The sequence below is a fragment of the Equus quagga genome, chromosome 7, assembly GCF_021613505.1.
Source record: "Equus quagga isolate Etosha38 chromosome 7, UCLA_HA_Equagga_1.0, whole genome shotgun sequence".
Lineage (NCBI taxonomy): Eukaryota > Metazoa > Chordata > Mammalia > Perissodactyla > Equidae > Equus > Equus quagga.
In genome coordinates, this window is record NC_060273.1 from 16,136,661 (window position 1) to 16,157,553 (window position 20,893).

The 20,893-nt window shown below is 35.6% G+C and overlaps 1 protein-coding gene across 1 annotated transcript in view; it reads right to left on the reverse strand.

Moving 5' to 3' along the window:
- Window positions 1-20,893, reverse strand: part of LOC124241986 (phospholipid-transporting ATPase ABCA3-like) — a 194,776-nt gene that overhangs the window by 121,705 nt on the left and 52,178 nt on the right. The window contains exons 9-11 of the mRNA XM_046666405.1: window positions 20,153-20,331; window positions 15,904-16,041; window positions 1,147-1,293 (exon numbers count right to left, since the gene is read on the reverse strand). Coding sequence (XP_046522361.1) covers window positions 1,147-1,293; window positions 15,904-16,041; window positions 20,153-20,331 — 464 coding nt within the window. The remainder of the gene's footprint in view (window positions 1-1,146; window positions 1,294-15,903; window positions 16,042-20,152; window positions 20,332-20,893) is intronic.

Below are 20,893 nucleotides of genomic sequence, written 5' to 3' on the forward strand. Positions count from 1 at the left end.
TGGAGCATTTGTACAGGCTAGGAGGCAACTCCAAGAGCACAAATTGTCCCGTAGAGAGCTGTCTTTCTCACTTCTCCTCTCAGTGTCACTCCTGGCTGCCATCCCATGCCCTAGATCACTGCCACTTGGGGAGGGAGAGGAGATCTCCTTACCTCCTTCCACTGCCTCCTGGGGAGGGGTCCAGCACTCCCATCTTCAGACGTATGTCTGTGTGGATCTCTGAGACATCTATTGAGTTGTGTGAATGTCCTCTGTTGGTTTGTGAATGTCGTTTTTGCAGTATCTTATGGGGGAGAAACTAAGGGAAGAGCTCCTCCACCATGATGCTGATATCACTCCTCAGTTTTGGCATTGTTTTTGTGCTACAGGAGAGGTTATTTTTATCTAAACTGCTAGGCTCAGCCCTTCTTCAGCCCCTAGGAGTTACATTAATCTCACATACATGGTATTCACTATCCTAATGGTTTCTAGTATTCCTTATCCATTCTTCCTTTCTGGTGAATGCAGTTCTAAAGTATAAATTTTCATAAAATATTATTCAGTGGCTTCTCACTGCTCTCAGCATTAGATTCTAAACTACACAGCATGGCTTCCTCAAAACCTTTTATGATTTGACCTTTTGGTTATTCAGCTTTATCTTTCGCCATTATTTAAATGCCTTCTCTGATCTAGTCATATAGGTGTTCCGTGCTTTCAACACTCCTGGTCTTTGCTTACACCTATAATATTCTTCTTTCCTTTCCTTCACAGTCCTTTATACCTCCTATTTGCTTCACATTTGACATCACTTACCTATTCCTCACCCCTCCCCCAAACATGTTAGGTGTCATTCTATTGAGTGAATAGTATCTTTCCTGTAACATTCTCTTTCTTATGTATGGTGTACCATAAGTTTCAAGTTTCTTGCCTGTATATTCACCAGAGTATAAAATTGTGTAGCAACGTTGTAATCACCACTGATCATCAGTTCCTATAAAAAGAACTGGCATATACATTTTCATTGAATAAATGAATGCATTTATTACATTATCTGGAGCATCGTGGTTGTAAATAATTGAAATTGTAAAAATAACTGCAAAACTGAAATGACAACCTACTCAACACCAGAAGTGGTTGATTGGTTAAAAGTCTTAGAAGGAACCTGACTACTATTCTGGACAGAGATAAATACATACCTGCAAGAATAGATAAAGTTGTAGTTTTTCCTGCCCCATTTTGTCCTAGAAGCATAGTTATCTGCCCCTTATATAAATTCAAAGACAGGTTGTTTACTGCTACTTTGTCACCAAATTCCTGTGGGATACAAGAAAGAATAATTTTATATGTGTCACTATCACTTATGAAAGACAAACACTCATATCCTCTATCTTTAGAAAAACAAAATTATATCACCAAACTCATGTTGTAAAATAAAGATGATTTGAACAAGGAATAATATTTGCAGGTGCACTGAGTTTGTATATTAGTCACAATAAGGGTGAAGGTACAGTGGTATGTATATCTAACTACATTTGGTAAGGAAAATGGAGACTTCTCTACATTCTATGTATGGAGAGTGTATTACAGTAATTATGGGCTCACTCAAGTGTAGCAAGAGCCAGGGACTCTGCCACCAATGATCAGAAAAGTTGATGCTATGATTTCAGCTAGAAGGTTGGTGATTCATAAAAGCATGCCTGGAAATTGTTGATATTCTAAGCAGAAGTTGGCAAACTCAAATATGGTGTATTATCTGTTTTTGTATGGTCAATGAACTAAGAATGGTTTTTACACTTCTGAAGCCTTGTTAAAAACAAAACAAAACAAGAATTTGCAATAGATAGTCTATGTGGCCCATGGAGCCTAAAATATTTGGTCCTTCATAGAACATGTTTGACAACGCTTCTGATGGGTATCTTGGAAACTTTCACTATTTCAACCTGAAATTAGAACGCTTGTGGTTCACAAGAACTCACTTAGGTGAATCTAAAATATGCCTATGTGTCTGTTTATAAGTACCTCTCATTGGAAATCCTAACTAGAAAGCAAACAGGGAAGGGAAGTTGGGGGAATTCAGTTCATGGATTCTCTTCTGCAATGTAGGAGAACCTTAGAAAGAGGTCGTAGTGTTGCCAAGTCGACAAGAGACAATCCAGAATAGTATGTCTACAAACTCTCCCTAGGCCTGGGCTTCTCAACAGTAGCACTACCAACACTTTGGGTTAAAGAATTCTTTGTTCTGGAGGGCTCATCTGTGCCTTGCAGGATGTTTAGCAGCTTTCCTGGCCTCTACCCTCTAGATGCCAGTAGCACTCCTCTCTTTACCTCTCACTCCCTTGGTTGTGACAATCAAAATATCTCCAGATATTGTTAGATGTCCAATGGGGGGACACAATCAACCCCAGCTGAGAATGACTGCCATAGGGAATCTAATTTTTTTCCATGAATTAAATTATCTTAAGATGCTGATAATACTATAATTTGTCTCAGTCACTATCTCTCCCCAAGGCTATAATTCTGCCTCTCCAAATGCCTACAAGAAACATGAGTTTAAATACTCAAAATATCTCAAATTCAATGTTTAAAACTCTGCTCATTGTCATCCCCTGAAAATATACTCAACTATAGTCTAGGTCAGTGAATGGCCCCAAAATTCAGCTAGATGTACAAACCAGAAACCTGCATATAATCCTACACCTCTCCATCAATATTAACTACTGCCATAAGTCACCAAGTCCAATTAATTAATTTAGGCCAGAGGTTATCATTCTTCATTCAACAACTGTTTACTGAATGCCAATTATGTATCAGGCATTGTGCTATTTGCTAGGATTATATCTAGGAATAAGTCACACAAAGCCCCTGCTTTAATGAAGCCTTTGTAAAGGAAGATAAGAAAAAAAGTAAAGGTACGTAGAAGTAATTATGGATTAAGATCAACTTTATGAATAAAACATAGGGCCTGGAAAATTGGAGTTGTGGCATATTACATGTGAAACAAATGTTTATAATGGACATCAGGAAACAAAGGACAGTGATTCCTGAGAGCTGGAAAACAACTTGGAAAACATGATTGTCCAAGCCTAGCTAGATAGAGTTTCCAGCCATGGCACAGAGACAAGTAACTCAGGCGGAGTCCAGCAATCTACCTGAGTTGAAGATAGGGAGCTGAGTCCATTGAGGTGAAGGGATAGAATACTGGAGAGGATACAGATGCATGCAGGGAGAAATATGAAGATCTAAAGTGGGTCCCCTAGAGTATTCAAAGAAGAACTGATCAACATAAGCATGTGAGGAACCTACCTGAGGCTGGAGAAAGAATCATTTAAGGATTAGAGGCAACAGTCCTTGGCACTCACCTAGATCCAGGAAAGATGCTTGTTTCCAACAGGCAGACTAGAAAATTTCAAGATTCATAGGGCATCGGGTAGATTACAAAGAAGAAAAGGTTTTGCCTCAATAGTAGGGAATAATTAACTGCAGACTAAGTAATGCATAAATGAAAATGTTGAACTATTTCAAACTCACTTAATTCTTCCAGATAAAAAATCAAAAGTATTTCATGGAATATAGAATCAGGTAGAATCCAAAAATGTAAAGAAGTAGGAAAATATGACCTATAATGAGGAAAGCAATTGATCAATTGAAATCAACCTAGAACTTATATACATCTTGAAATTGATCAAACACATTAAAATGATTATAGTATATACCATACGTTGAGAAAGATACAAAAAAAGTAAAAACAAATAGAACTTCTAGAGATAAAAACTACAATTTATAAAATGAAAATACACTTGAGATTTACAGCAGAGTAGACATTGTAAAAAAAAATAGTTAACTTGAAGACATAGCAATAGAAACAATAGAAAACAAATTGCAAAAATGAGCATCTAAAAGAACAAAGCAATATCAAGCTGTGATACAACTTCTAGTGGCATAATACAGGTATAGTTGAAGGCCCCAAGCAGTTTGGGACATAAAAATCACTGAACAAATAATGGCCAAAAACTTTTCAAATTTGATGACAATGATAAACCTACACACTCAAGAAGCTCAACAGACCTGAAGATCAAGAAGGAAACTACCCCCAAGGTATATCATCATTAATCTGCATAAAACCATTGCTAAAGAAATGCCTTGAAAGGTGCCAAAAAAAGAGAGAACTGTACATGCAGGAAAAAATGACAAAAGTGAAAACAGATATTTCATTGGAAACAATGCCTGTGAAAAGACAGTGGAGAAACACCTTTAACCTAACATTCTATATCCAGTGACAATATCTTTCAAAAATAAAGATAAAATAAGGAGCATTTTAGACATAGAAAATCTGAAAGAATTTATCACTAGCAGACCTGCACTAAATAAACATCAAAGCTAGTCTATCAGGCAGAAGGAAAGTGATACCAGATGGAAATCTAGATATAAAGAAAGGACAGGAGAGCACTGAAAATATTACCTACATTGGTAACTAGGCATCACCTTATTTTCAATTTCCTTAATATATAACTGAAAAATTAAGCACAAAGATAAAAATATATTATAGGCTTTATAACTTACGTATAAGTAAAATGCATAACAATAATAGCATGGAGGTTCTGAGTGCAAAGATAAAAGTATAACTAATGTAAGGTTCTTATATTATACACAAAATAGTATAATACCATTTGAAAGCATACTGCAATAAGTTAAAGTTGCATAATATATGAAAGAGAAACCAGTAAAATAGCAAAACAAAAAAATTAAAGTTAATACAAAAAAAGGGAGATAAAATGGAATCTCAGAAAAATACTCCAAGAAAAGGCAGAAAAAGTGGAGAAGGAGAAAAAGAATATATAGTAGAAAAAGAAATCAAAGAGTGGGATGATAAATATAAACCATACCACTAACATCAATAATCACATTAAATGTAAATGACACGAACACCACAATTAAAAGGCAGAGATCATCAAAATGGATAAACAGCATGAACTAACTATATGTGTATATATATGTATACAAAAAATGTTCTTCAAATATAAAGACACAAATAGGTTAATAACAAAAAGATGGAAAAAATATACCAGGAAAACTTGAACTAAAAGAGAAGTGGACCAGGCTCACCTGAAGACCTTCACACCAGGCCTTCCCATAATCCTGGAACCATCCCTAACCATCTGCAGATTCTGACACCAGGACTGCCTGCCTGTGGACCCAGGTGTCTGCCCACACGTGGACCCTGCTAGCCAGCTCATCTAGGGACCCTGTCATCTGGCCTGCTCATTGTCCCCACGAACTGGTCTGCCCAAGATTTCTGGGCGGGCACTGAGAAAGGGCTTTTCTTACTGAAGACATCCATAAGGAACAGAAGAGGTGACTGCCTCTTCAAATGTGCAGAGAAGAATATAAAGCTACAAGGATCATGAAGAATCAGGGAAACATGACACCACCAAAGGTACAAAGTAAGACTCCACTCCAAATTGGTAGTGAAATTAACAAAATTGATTGCTTGAAATTATAAAATAATAATAATAATAAGAAGAAAAATAAATAAGTAAAACTCCAGTAACCAAACCTAAGGAAATAGAGACCTATAAACTGTTTGAAGAAGAATTCAAAATAATCATCTTAAAGAAGCCTAGAGAGGGGCCAGCCTGGTGGCGCAGTGGTTAAGTTCACACATTCCACTTTGGTGGCTCGGGGTTTGCTGGTTCTGATCCCAGGTGTGGACCTATGCACTGCTTATCAAGCCATGCTGTGGCAGGTGTCCCACATATAATGTAGAGAAAGATGGGCACAGCTGTTAGCTCAGGACCAGTCGTCCTCAGCAAAAAAACAGGAGGATTGGCAGTAGATGTTAGCTCAGGGCTAATCTTCCTCAAAATAAATAAAGAAAGAAGCCCAGGGAGCTGTAAAGAACACAAATAGACAACTAAAGGAAATCAGGAAAACAACAAATGAAAAAAGTGTGAAGTTTGACAGAGACAAAAACTATAAAAAAGAACCAAATGAAATTGTAGAGCTGAAGAATCCAATGATTGGATGGAAAATTCAATAGAGGGCATCAAAATCAGACTTGAGCAAGAAGAAGAATCAGTGAACTTGAATATAGGTAATTAAAAGTTATCCAGGCTGAAGGATAAAAAGAAAAAAAGAATGGAAAATAGTGAAGAAAGCCTACAGTATATATAGGATAATTAAGAAATCAGTATACGCATTATAGGAGTCCCAGAAGGAAAAGAGAGAAAGGGGCAGATTTATGAAGCCCAAAGGAGTCCAAATAAGTTAAACTCAAGGAGATCTACATTAAGACATATTAAAATTAAACTGTCAATTTCAAAGACAGAATTTTGAAAGCAGCAAGAAAAAAGCGAGTTGTCATTTACAAAGGAACTTCTATAAGACTAAAGAGGATTTTTCAGTAGAGACCTTGCAGGCCAGGAAAGCATGGGATGATACATTCCAAGTACTGAATGAAAAAAACAGCCATCCAAGCATACTATTCCTGAACAAAAATGTACTTTAAAAATAAAGGAGAGATACTTTCTCACACAAACAAAAACGGAGAGAGTTCATCACCATTAGACCTGCCTTATAAGAATCACTAAAGGGAGTTGCTCAAGGAAGCTAAAGAGTAACACGAAAGCACATGAAAGTATATATCTCAAAGGTAAAGGTAAAAACAGGGAAATACAGAATAATGTAATACTGTAAGGGTGGAATATAAATTGTGTTTAACCCTAGTAGAAAAGTCAAAAGAAAAAAATTTTAAGAATAACTACAACCACAAAAAATGGTTAATGGATGCATAATATAAAAAGTAAATTCTTACATAGATAATTTAATGTGTGTGTGGGGGAGCAAAAGTGTTGAGTTTCTTAATGCAGTTGAAGTTGAGTTATCATATTAAATTCTGTTCTAAGAAGTTTTATGCAAGTCTCATGTTAACCACAAAGAAAAAACCTATATAAGATTAAAAAAAAGAATCAAAGTATATCACCACAAAAAATCATCAAGTCTCAAAGGGAGACAGCAAGAAGGGAACAAAAGAACTAGAAAACAGATAAAGAACAATTAACAAAATGGCAATAGTCCCTACCTATCAAGGATTAGTTTAAACATAAATAGATTAAACTCATCAATCAAAAGATACAGAATGGCTGAATGGATAAACAAAGTCCAACTATATGCTGTCTACAAGAGACTCACTTTAGATTTGAGAACACAGATAGGCTGAAAGTGAAGGCACGGAAAAAGATACTCCATGATAATTTTAACCAGGAAAGTATGAGTGGTTATACTTATAAGCAGACAAACAGACTTTAAGTCAAACACCATCACAAGAGAAAGGAGGTCATTTTATAAGATAAAAGGGTCAATCCATAAAAAAGATATAACAATTATAAATTTATATGCAACCAAGATCAGAACATCTAGAAATATAATGTATACACTGACAGAACTGAAGGAAGAAATAGTCCTAATAATAGGACACTTCATATCCCACCTTAAATAACAAACATCCAGAGAGAAAATCAATAAGGAAACAGCAGACTTGAATAGCACTATAGATGAAATAGACCAAATAGACATACCCAGAACATTTCACCCAAGCAGGAGAACATACATTCTTCTCAAGTGTATAAGGAATATTCTCTAGGCTAGATCACGTTAGGACAAAAACCAAGTCTTAACAAATTTAAGAAGACTGAAATAATTCTAAGTATTTTTTTCCAATCATAATGGAATGGCACTAGTGATCAGTAACAAAAGTAAAATGGGCAAACTCACAAATAAATGGAAATTAAACAACACACCATTGAATGAACATGGGTCAAAGAAGAAATCAAAAGGGATATTTGAAAATATCTCAAGACAAATGAAAATATAGCACAACATACCAAAACTTATTGGATGCAGCAAAGTAGTTTATAGCGATAAACACTTTCTTTTTATCGAGGTCATAATAGTTTATAACATTGTGCAATTTCAGTTGTATATTATTGTCAGTCACCATATACATGCACCCCTTCACCCCTTGTGCCCACCCCCCACCCCCAAACCCCTTTCCCCTGGTAACCACTAAACTGTTCTCTTTGTCCATGTGTTTGTTATCTTCCACACATGAGTAAAATTGTACAGTGTTTGTCTTTGGCTTATTTCGCTTAACATAATACCCTCAAGGTCCATCCACATTGTTGCAAATGGGACAAGTTTGGTTTTTTATGGCTAAGTAGTATTCCATTGCATATATACATACAACATCTTCTTTATCCAATCATCACTCAGTGGGCGCTTGGGTTCCTTCCACATCTTGGCTATTGTGAATAATGCTGCAATGGACAAAGGGGTGCATAAGTCTCTTGTAATTGTTGATTTCAAGTTCTTTGGATAAACATTCAGTAGTGGAATAACTGGGTCATATTGTATTTCTATTTTTAATTTTTTGAGAAATATCCATACTGTTTTCCATAGTGGTTGTACTAGTTACCATTCCCACCAGCAGTGTATGAGGGTTCCCTTTTCTCTACAATCTCTGCAACATTTGTTATTTTTTGTCTTGGTGATTATAGCCATTCAAATGGGTGTAAGGTGATATCTTAGTGTATTTTTGATTAGCATTTCCCTGATGATTACTGATCTTGAAGATATTTTACTGTGCCTATTGGCAATCTGAATATCCTCTTTGGAAAAATGTCTGTTCATATCCTCTGCCCATGTTTTGATGAGGGTAGTTCCTTTTTCTGTGTTCAGTTGTGTGGGTTCTTTATATATTAAGGAGATTAACCCCTTGTTGGATACATGATTTACAAATATTTTCTCCCAGTTGGTGGGTTGTCTTTTCATTTTGATCCTGGTTTCCTTTGCCTTGCAGAAGCTCTTTACACTGATGAAGTCCCACTTGTTTATTTTTTCTGCTGTTTCCATTGTCCGAGTAGACATGGTATTTGAAAAGATCCTTCTAAAGACCTATGTCAAAGAGTTTACTGCCTGTATTTTCCCCTAGGAGTTTTATGGTTTCACATCTTACCTTTATGTCTTCGATACATTTTGAGTTAATTTTTGTGTATGGTGTAAGATAATGGTCTACTTTCATTCTTTTTCATGTGGCTGTCCAGTTTCCCCAGCACTATTTGTTGAAGTGATTTTCCTTTCTCCATCACATCTGTAGATGTGTGGTTTTAATTCTCTGCTTTTAATTCTGTTCCACTGATATGTGTGTCTGTTTTTGTACTAGTACCAGGCCGTTTTCATTACTATTGCTTTGTAGTGTATTTTGAAGTCAGGGATTGTGCTGCCTCCAGCTGTGTTCCTTTTTTCTCAGGATTGGTTTAGCTATTTGGGGTCTTTTGTTTCCCCATATGAATTTTAGGATTCTTTGTTGTATTTCCAAGAAGAATGTGATTGGGATTGCATTGAATCTGCAGATTGCCATAGGTAGTATGGACATTTTAACTTTGTTTATTCTTCCAACCCATGTGCATGGAATATCTTTCCATTTCTTTGTCATCATCCATTTCTTTCAATATTATCTTCATTGTATAGGTATTTCACCACCTTGGTTAAATTTATTCTGATATATTTTATTCCTTTTGTTGTGATTGTACATGGGATTGCATTCTTGAATTCTCTTTCTGTTAGCTATTATTAGAGTATAGAAATGCAGCTGATTTCTGTAAGTTGACTTTGTACCCTGCAACTTTGCCATTGTTGATTATAATAGCTTCTGATGGATTCTTTAGGGTTTTCTATATATAGAATCATGTTGTCTGCAAAGAGTGAGAGTTGCTCTTCTTCATTGCCTATTTGGATTCCTTGTATTTATTTTTGTTGCCTAATTGCTCTGGCCAAAACCTTAAGTACTATGTTGAATAAGAGTGGTGAGAGTGGGCACCATTGTCTTGTTCCTACTCTCAGAGGGATGGCTTTCAGTTTTTCCCCATTGAGTATGATGTCGGCTGTGGGTTTATCATATATAGTCTTTATTATGTTGAGGTACTTTCCTTCTATTCCCATTTTATTGAGAGTTTTTACCATAATTGGATCTTGGGTCTTCTCAAATGCTTTCTCTGTGTCTACTGAGATGATCATGTCATTTTTATTCCTCCTTTTGTTAATGTGGTGTATCACATTGATTGATTTGAAGATATTAAACCATCTCTGGTATAAATCCCACTTGATTATGGTGTATGATCTTTTTAATGTATTGCTGTATTCGGCTTGCCAATATTTTGTTGAGGCTTTTTGATCTACGTTCATCAGTGATATTGGCCTGTAATTTTCCTTCTTCGTGTTGTCCTTGTCTGGGTTTGGTATCAGAGTAATGTTGGTCTCACAGAATGTATTACAAAGTGTTTCATGTTTCTCATCTCTTTTGGAATAGTTTGAGGAGAATAGGTATTAAATCTTCTTTGAATATTTGGTAGAATTCTCCAGAGAAGCCATCTGGTCCTGGACCTGGGTGGTTTTTGATTACTGTTTCAATCTCTTTACCTGTGATTGGTCTATTTAGATTCTCCATTTCCTCTTGATTCAGTTTTGGGAGGTTGGATGAGTCTAAGAATTTATCCATATCTTGTAGATTGTCCAATTTGTTGGCATACAGTTTTTCATAGTATTCTCTTATAACACTCTGTATTTCTGTGGAATCCATTGTAACTTCTCCTCTTTTGTTTCTAATATTGTTTAAGCTTTCCCTCTTTTTTTCTTAGTGAGTCTGGCTAAGGGTTTGTTAATTTTGTTTATCTTCTGAAAGGATGAGCTCTTTGTTTCACTGATCCTTTCTACAGTTTCTTGGTTTCAATTATTTCTCCTCTAATTTTTATTATTTTCCTCCTTCTGCTGACCTTGGGCTTTCTTATTTTTCTAATTCTGTTAAGTGTAGTTTAAGATTGCTTATTTGAGACTTCTCTTATTTGTTAAAGTGGGCCTGTACGGCTACGTATTTCCCTCTTATGACTGCTTTTGCTGCATCCCGTATGAGTTAGTATGGTGTATTTTCATTTTCACTCATCTCCAGATGTTTTTTGATTCTTCCTTTAATTCGTCAATGATCCATTGGTTGTTCAGTAGCATGTTGTTTAGTTTCCACATCTTTTTCACTTTCCAAGATTTTTTATTGTAGTTGATTTCTAGTTTCATAGCATTATGGTCAGAAATATGCTTGGTATGTTTTCAATCTTCTTAAATTTATTGAGGCTTGCCTTGTTTCCCAACATCTAGTCTACCCTTTAGAATGTGCCATGTGCACTTGAGAAGAATGCATATTCTGCTGATTTGGGGTGGATTATTTATATATCAATTAAGTCTATCTGGTCGGGTTTTTTGTTTAAATTCACTATTTCCATGTTGAGTTTCTTTCTGGATAATCTACCCATTGATGTAAGTGGGGTGTTAAGGTCCCCTATTATTATTGTATTGTTAATATCTCCTTTTAGGGCTGTTAAGAGTTGCTTTATGTACTTTGGTGCTCCTGTGTTGGGTACATATATATTTCTAAGTGCTATGTCTTCTTGGTGGAGTGTCCCTTTTATCATTATATACTGCCCCTCTTTGTCTCTCATTACCTGTTATATGTTAAATGCTACTTTGACTGATAGAAGTTTTTCAACACCTGCTTTCTTCTGTTGGCCATCAGCTTGGAGTACTGTCTTCCATCCCTTCACTCTAAGCCTGTGTTTGCATTTAGAGCTGAGTCGTGTTTCCTGGAGGCAGCATATTGTTGGGTCTTGTTTTTTAATCCTTTCAGTCACTCTGTGTCTTTTGATTGGAGAGTTAAATCCATTTACATTTAGAGTGATTATTGATATATGAGGGCTTAATGCTATCATTTTATTGCTCTTTTTCCAGTTCTTCTGCATTTCCTTTGTTTCTCATCTCATGTATTTTGGACTACCAATTCAGTTTGGTAGTTTTCAATGATGGTTTTCTTAGTTCTCTTTATTTGTCATTTGCGTCTTTGTTCTGATTATTTCTTTAGTGGTTACCATGAAGGTTGTATAAAAAAAAATTCATAAATGAGATAGTCCATTTTCTGATAGTCTATTATTTTCTTAATCTAAGCTGATTCCATCCTTTTCCTCTTCCCCATCTAAGTTATTATTGGCACAACTTATTCCATTTTGTGTTGTGAGTTTGTGGTTAAAATGATGAGATTATATTTATTTTTGGTGGTATTTTCCCTTTATGTTTAATGTTATAATTATGTATTTCCTAACCTGTTCTGATAGAGAGGTGTGATTTTCTGATTTTGTCCACCTATTTATCTCCTTGCTGAAGGCTTTGTAACCCCCCCTTTTTTTTTCAGGTATGAGGGCCTTCTTGATCATTACTTGTAGGGGGGCATTTTGTGGTGATGAACTACTTTAGCATTTTTGTCTGGGAAATTTTTTATTTCTCCATCATATTTGCAGGATATTTTTGCTGGATAGAGTATTCTTGGCTGAAAGCTTTTGTCTTTCAGAATTTTGAATGTTTCATTCCACTCTCTCCTAGCCTGTAAGGTTTCTGATGAGAAATCTGCTGAAAGCCTGATAGGAGTTTTTTTGTAAGTTATTTTCTTCTGCCTTGCTGCCCTTTAATATTTTTTCTTTGCCATTTACTTTTGCCAGCTTTACTACCATATGCCTTGGGTCACGTCTTTTTACATTGATGTATTTAGGAGATCCATAAATTTTTTTCAGCTTCTTATCCAGGTTTAGGAAGTTCTCAGCTATTATTTCTTTGAACAAGCTTTCTGCTCCATTCTCCTTCTCTCTGTCTCTGGAATACCTATAATCCTCATGTTATATTTCCTAATTGAGTCAGATATTTCTTGGAGAATTTCTTCATTTAGTTTTAGTCTTAGTTTTCTCTCTTCCTCCATCTGCAGCATTTCTATATTTCGGTCCTTGAGACTGCTGATTCACTCCTCCATATTATCAGCTCTCTTATTCAGAGAATCCAGATTTTTATCTCATCCATTGTGTTTTTCATCTCAAACATTTTGATTGGTTTTTCTTTATAGTTTCAATCTCTTTTGTGAAGAAGTTCCTGATGTCATTGAACTGTATATCTGTATTTTCTTGTACCTAGTTGAGTTTTTAAATGATAGCTATTTTGAATTCTCTGTCATTTAGATTATAAATTTCTGAGCCTTCAGGATTGATTTCTGGGTGCTTGTCACTTTCCTTCTGTCTGGAGGTTTAATATATTTTTTCACACTGTTTGACAACGTGGATTTGTGCATCCACATAATGACAGTATCTGGTCACAGCTTCCACCTGCCACCACTGGGTGGAGGTCAAGAGTTGTGTATTCTGAGCCCACTGCAATCTGTGGGTAGCTCACGCACAGCTGCTACTTTTCTTTCTGTGTGGGCAGTAGGGTCAACTGGCTGAGCTGAAGCACTGGGCAGAGGGAGGGGTGCTTTCTTTCACCTACGTGATCCTGGGGGCATTCTCACTCTGCCCTTGCTATCTGTTCTCCTGGGGTGCTGGCTTGCTGAAGACACCCCCACAATAGCTTAGTCACCTCTGTGTGGGGCTTTCCCACAGGCTGTGAGGGAACTTATGTAAGGAATCTAAAATAGCCTAATATAAGCAGAAAGTAGGATGTGGTTATCAGTGGCTGGGGGGTGGGGAATATGGGAAGTATTAATTAAAGTGTACAGAATTTCAGCTATGCAAGATGAATAAGTCCTAGAGATCTACTATACAAATCGTGCCTATGGTTAACAGTACTGTACTGTATGTTTAAAAATTTGCTGAGAGGCTAGATCTTTTATTGTGTTCTTATTGCACACATGAAAATAGTAAATAAAGAGGACAGGAGGAAACTTTTGGAAGTGATGGATATCTTATGGCATAGATTTTGATAATGGTTTCATGGGTGTATACTTATTTCCAAACATATCAAATTGTATACATAAACATGTATGACTTGTTGTATGTTAATCAAATCTCAATAGAGTGGTTTAAAAAAACACATGGATATTGCCTAGTTAATATTGCTTTTTTCAAAGACTATAACATATAAACATTCAGAAAAATGTTCGAATTTCATATTTGCACTGGAACAAACCTGACATGTCTTAGTGTTATTATAATAAAATAGAATTCAATAACAACAACAAAAAAGATAAGTGGTGTGGCTATATTAACATTAGTCAAAGTAGATTTAAGAGTGAAGAATACTGCCAAGGATAAAAAAATGTCATTTTATAATGACAAAGAGATAAACTTTTCAAGAGGATATAATATTCCTAAATATTTATGTGCCCAGTACCAGAAATTCAAAATATATGAGGCAAAAAGTGATGGAACTACAAAGAGAAACAGAAAAATGCACAGTTGTTTTCAAAAACTTCAATACTTTTCTCTCAAGAATCATTAGAATACGTAGAATCAGTAAGGATATAGAATACTTGAAGAACTACCAACTAACTTGACCTAATTGACCAAACAGCAGATTGCACATTATTTTCAAGTACTCATATAACAGTTATCTAGACAAATAACAGTCTGAGCCATAAAACAAAAATCAATAAACTTAAAAGGATTCAAGTAATATAAAGTGTCTTCTCTGACCATAATCAGAGTTATGTTAGAAATTAACAACAAAAAGATCTCTGGAAAATCCCCCAAGTAATTATAAACTAAGTGATACAAGCTGTACAAAAGCTCTTTGGGAAAATGAAAAGGAGGAAATACTTCCCAACTCACTCAGTGAGGCTAGCACTGTCCTGATATCAAAACTAGAGAAATGCCTTACAAGAAATGAAAACAACAGAGCAATATCCATCATTAACCTAAATAAAAATATTATAAACAAAATTTAAGAAAATTGAATCCATAAGAAAGGATAATAAGAGTTTCACTTCTGGAAAATAAGCATGAAGAGCTCCACAGACCCACTTGCCAATGAAATAAGAAAAGCTGGTGCAAATTGAAAAAAAAAAAAACAAAACAAAAAACTTAAAGTCTCCAAGAATTGTCCTAAGGGCATACAGCAAATGAAGAAATATTTATTTAAGAAAATCTACTAAAACTTGGTGAGAAAAGCAAGAGTGTGTTATTTAACATTTGGTTGCTTTAGTTTGTCATCTAAGAATCATTCTAATTTCCCCCTTTTCCTTCAATGCCCATCTATCCCTCAATATTCTTAGTTCTATGGAAAATATCCTGGATCTGCCCATTTCCCTTCATATGTACTGCCATGACCCTTGTCCAATTATCATTATTTCTTATGGAAAACCTTCCATATGGTCTTCTTTTTCCCACACTTGTCCTTCTAAACTCCCCACTCTCCAACACCCCATTGTCCACACTGTGGTCAAAATGATCTTTAAAAAACATATACCATATTCCTACAGTGCTTTGAACCAAACGATGGCTTCCCAATAAAGCCATTTACTATCATTCTTTTGCCTTGATGTTTTGCCTCCAAATATATTGGTCTTCTTTCTGTTTCTCAAACACATGAAGATATTTCTCACCTCAAGGTCTTCAAATTTGCTATTTGCCTACTTGGGTGTTCTTCTCTTAGCTTTTCAAATAATTGGTTCTTCTCATTCTTTAGGTCTCAGCTCAAAGGTCATCTCTTCAGACATATTTTCCTTTAACTGTATTTAGTGATTTCCTCCCCACCCACGCTCAAATGTTACTACTGCATCATCAAGTTTATCATCTTTAAAGAATTTATTACAAAATTTGATTATCACTTGTTGTCAAGCCCATCAGAGGAGATTAAATGTAAGCATAATGGATAGATCAAATAAGAACATATTTGTAAAGATATATATATATTTATATCTTCTATTAATGCTCCTTAAATTAGAACTATATTGATTATGACTCTTCATTAAGCATCTCATTTATTATCTTGGAATGGCCAGTTACAAACAATTCCAATTCACAGTATATGGCTTTCAGTCCTTGCAGGAAAAAGAGGCCTTTGAAAGAATACCTTGTGCAAATGTTTGATCTGGATACCTGCCACCAAATTAGGAGGTTCAGCTTGAAAATACTTGTCTTCATTTCTCCCACAGCATTTCATTTCTTCATTTTCCCTTCTTGTTGTTGGTTGGCCAAACCAATACGAGTGCTACAAAGAAAGCCAAAATGTAATTACCAAAATAAGCATTAAGAAATGAAGCATTCCATCTGAACAGACCTATAACAAGTGACTGAATCAGTGATCAAAGCCTCCCTAAAATAAAAGTACAAGACCACATGGCTTCAAATGGTGAATTCTACCAAACATTTAAACAAGAACTTAACAATAATCCTTCTCCAAGCCTTCCAAAAAGTGTAAGAAGTCAAAACATTTCCTAACTCTTTCTATAAGCTCAGCATTACCCTGATACCAAAGCCAGACAAAGACATCACAAGGAAAAAAAACTACAGAGCAATATCCCTTATGAATATAGACACAAAAATCTTCAACAAAATACTAGCAAATAGAATCCAACAGCATATCAAAAAGATTATATGTCATGACAAAGTGGGATTTATCCCAGGAATTCAGGGGTTCAACACATGAAAATCAATTAATGTAATACATCACACATCAATAGAATAAATGGAAAAAAACCACATGATCATTTCAAACGATGCAAAGAAAGTCTTTGAAAAAATGTTTCATGATAAAAACACCCAGAAAACTAGGAATAGAAGAAAACTTTCTCAAAATAATAAAGGGTATTTATGGATAAAACCCCACAGCTGACATCATACTCCATGGTGAAAGACAAAGCTTTTCCTCTAAAATAAGAAAGAAAGATGGCTGCTTCCATCCCTGCTATTCACCACTGTACTAGGAGTTTGAGCCAGAGCAATGAGGAAGAAAAAGAAATAAAAGGCATCCAAATTGGAAAGGAAGAAGTAAAACTAGCTATATTTGAAGATGACATGATCCTACAGATAGAAAAGCCCAAAGAATTCACCCCTCTACACATACTACTAGACCTAATAAACACATTCAGCAAAGATGCAGGGTATGAGATCAACATGCAAAAATCAGTTGTGTTTTTATACGCCAGCAATGAACAATCCAAAAAGAAAATTAATAATCCCATTCACAATAGCATCCAAAGAATAAAGTATTTAGCAAGAAAGTTAACCAAAGAGGTGATAGACTCACACACTGAAAACTATTAAAAACCTTGCCGAAAAAATTTAAAGAAGACTTAAATAAACAGAAAATTCATGGACTAGAAGACAGTATTTTTTAATAGGGCAATATTCCTTAAAGCAATCAACAGATTCAATGTAATCCCTATAAAAATTCTAATGGCCATTTTTGCAAAAATAGAAAAGCTGATCCTTAAGTTTACATGGAACTTCAAGGGCCTTCCAATAGCTAAAACAATCTTGGCAAAGAAGAATAAAGTTAGATGACTCACACTTTCAGATTTCAAAACTTACTATGAAACTACAGTAATCCAAACAGTGTGTACTGGCATAAGGATATATATACACAGACCAATGGAATAAAATTGAGGGTCAAGAAATACATACATCTATAGCCAATTGATTTTCATTGAGGGTGCTAAGACCATTCAATGGGGAAAAACAGTCTTTTCAAAGAGTGGTCCTGGGACAACAGGATATCCATATGAAAAAGAATGAAGTAGGATTCTTACCTCATACTATATAAAAATTAGCTCAAAATTTACCAGTGATTTACACATAAGAGATAAAACAATCAAACTCTTAGAAGAAAACATAGGGATAAATCTTTATGACCTTGGATTTGACAATGGCTTCTTAGATGACACCAAATTCACAAGCAACAAAAGAAAATTAATAAATTGGATTTAATCAAAATAAAAAACTTTTGTGCATGAAAGGTCACTATCAAGAGAGCGAAAAGACAACACACAGAATGGAAGAAAATATTTGTAAATCACATGTCTGATAAGGGTCTAGTGTCCAGAATGTATAGAAAGACAAACAACCCAATTAAAATTGGCACAGGACTCGAATAGACATTTCTCTAAATAATAAATACAAATGGCCAAAAGCACATGAAAAGATCTCAACATAATAATTAGGGAAGTGCAAATAAAAACAAGATACCACTTTATACCCACAAGGATGGCTATAATAGAAAAAAGGAGAATAACAAGTATTTGTGAGGATGTGTAGAAATTGGAAACCTGGTACATTGCCTGTGGAAATGTAAATGGTTCAGCCACTGTGAAAAACAGTTTGGTGGTTCCTGAAAACATTAAAGATAGAATTATCATATGAACTAGCAATCCCCCTCCTAGGTATATTCCCAAAAGAATTTAAACAGGTATTCAAACAAATACTTGTACACAAATATTCATAGCAGCACTACTCAAATAGCCAAAAGATGTCCTATATGTCCAACTATAGAGTACTCCTTATACATGCAGTTATGGGTGGCTTAATGATTGGTATATGTTCTGAGAAATGTGTCATTAGGGGATTTTGTTGCTGTGTAAACATCATAGAGTGCACTTACACAAACCTAGATGGTATGGCCTACTACACACCTAGGCTATATGGTACTAATCTTATGGGACCACCATCACACAGGCAGTCCATCGTTGACCAAAACATTTTATGTGGTTCATGACTGTGCAATGAAATATTATTCAGCAATCAAAAAGAATGAAGTACTGGGGCTGGTCCAGTGGCATAGTGGCTAAGTTTGCATGCTCTGCTTTGGCAGCCCAGAGTTTGCCAGTTCGGATCCTGGACATGGACCTACACACCACTCATCAAGCCATGCTGTGGTGGCATCCCACACAGAAGAACTAGAAGGACTTACAACTAGGATATATGACTATGTACTAGGGCTTTGGAGAGAAAAAAAAGAGGAAGACTGGCAAGAGATGTTAGCTTAGGGCCAATCTTCCTCACCAAAAAAAATCATGCCTTAAAAAGAAAAAGAATAAAGTACTGATATATACTATAACATGGATAAATCTCAAAAACATAAGTGAAAGAAACCAGACAGAAATGGTCACATATGTATGATTCTATTTATATGAAACACCCAGAAAAAGTAAAATCTATAGAAAAAGAAAGCTGATTAGTGGCTATGGGCTTGGGACAGGGAAAATGGGATGTGACTTCTTAATGGGTACAGGGTGTTAGTTTTGGGTGATGAAATATTTTGGAACTAGATATGTACGTGTACACTGTAAATGTGCTAAATGCTGCTGGCTTGTTCATTTTAAAATGGTTAATTTAAAGTTATAGAAACTTTATCTGAATTAAAAATTTAAATGTGAAAAAAAGAAATGAGGCACTCTAAGAACCTGCACTTTGGCTTGGTTTACTTTGTGAGATGGAGAAAGCTGTTGCATACTTTCAGGGATTATATTTTTCAGAATTATGTATGATTTGAATCTCCAGGGCTTAGAAGCAAAAACTCTTAAAAGGCTAGTGTTCAAGAAGTAGGGGCAAAATGGAATTACTCAAAAATGAGGGCACAGCCAATGCATTTTATCACACTTGGTCAAAATATCTTCTTTGTACTATATATTATCCAGTAATGGTAAGGGTCATAGAGGGCAAGGTGCAGATTATCTCCTACTCTAAGTAAATTGGTCTAACCATTGAAAGGAAGCAGATGGTGAGAATAGAGATATGGGAAATATCTAATCCTCCACTCACTAGGATCTAAGAAACCATCACATATTAATTTAGCTGGGAATAACTTTTGCAGAGACTTTTTAGGTTTCTTTATCCTTCAATCTAATTCACTATGCAGCACTTGGCTGAAGAAGGATTATTTTACTCTCAATTTTAATCTATGGGGTGTCAGTGCCTTATCTATAGATATTGTGCATTTGCATATGTGAAAGGCTTTAAGGTATAACAAGAAATGGCTAGGGGGCCGACTCCGTGGCCGAGTGGTTAAGTTCGCGTGCTCTGATGCGGCGGCCCAGGGCTCGGATCCTGGGTGTGGACATGGCACCACTCATCAGGCCACGTTGAGGCGGCATCCCACATCCCACAACTAGAAGGATGTGCAACTAAGATATATAACTGTGTGCGGGGGGGGAGTTTGGGGAGATAAAGCAGAAAAAAAAAAGAAAGAAATGGCTAGCATTTTATTATGGCTGGTATGCAGATGAAAATGATTCTGCACCTGAGCTTTTGATTTGATTATAAATATTATGAAATAGGCTCATAAGGACTATCTTCCTTTGCAATACAGCAGCATTAGAACTTACCATAAGAAAAAAGTACCATGGTTGGGGCACGCCATACTGCCCTGGAAAGACAGTTTCTACATACCAGGTCACAAAGCCATACAAGAAAGCATCAAGTAAAAGCATTCCCAACATATAACCAAAGACAAGGTTATCCTCAAGGTTGGCTGGTGTCCAGAGGTTATCCCACTTAGCACCAACTTCTGAAATAAAAAGGAGATATTTACCATATATGACAACCCTGTGACTGAAACAGCAAAGAAAAAAACATTGATACTCTAAATTTTACCACTGTGAATTATCTGTATATTGACACCTTTAGTATTTAGGTCATTCAAAAAAATGATGGAATATGTAACAACATTGGTTTCTTCCCTCCTCCCTTCAAAATCTACAAAAATACCTAAGAATGATTGAGACAAAGGTAATGACTGAAACAAAAATAAACAATAACAAAAAATTAAAGAAAAAAGCTGACCTATTAAATTCTATTCCTCTACTTTCCCCCTCATGCTAAATTCCTATTGAAACAATCATCAGGATGTACAAATTTGGAAAAATATTCAACAGCACTAGAGACGGGTGCTGATCACCAAGCAGAATAGAAAAGAAGTTTTGCTTAGTTATAGTACTGATAGAAAAGAAAAAAGGAAGTCATAAAAAGAAGACAAGTAATCCTTTGTTCTTCTATTTCCTCTATTACCAGACCGAATGTGGCACAACTGAAAAGGCACGAGGGTTTGCAGTGAACTCGTAATTCAA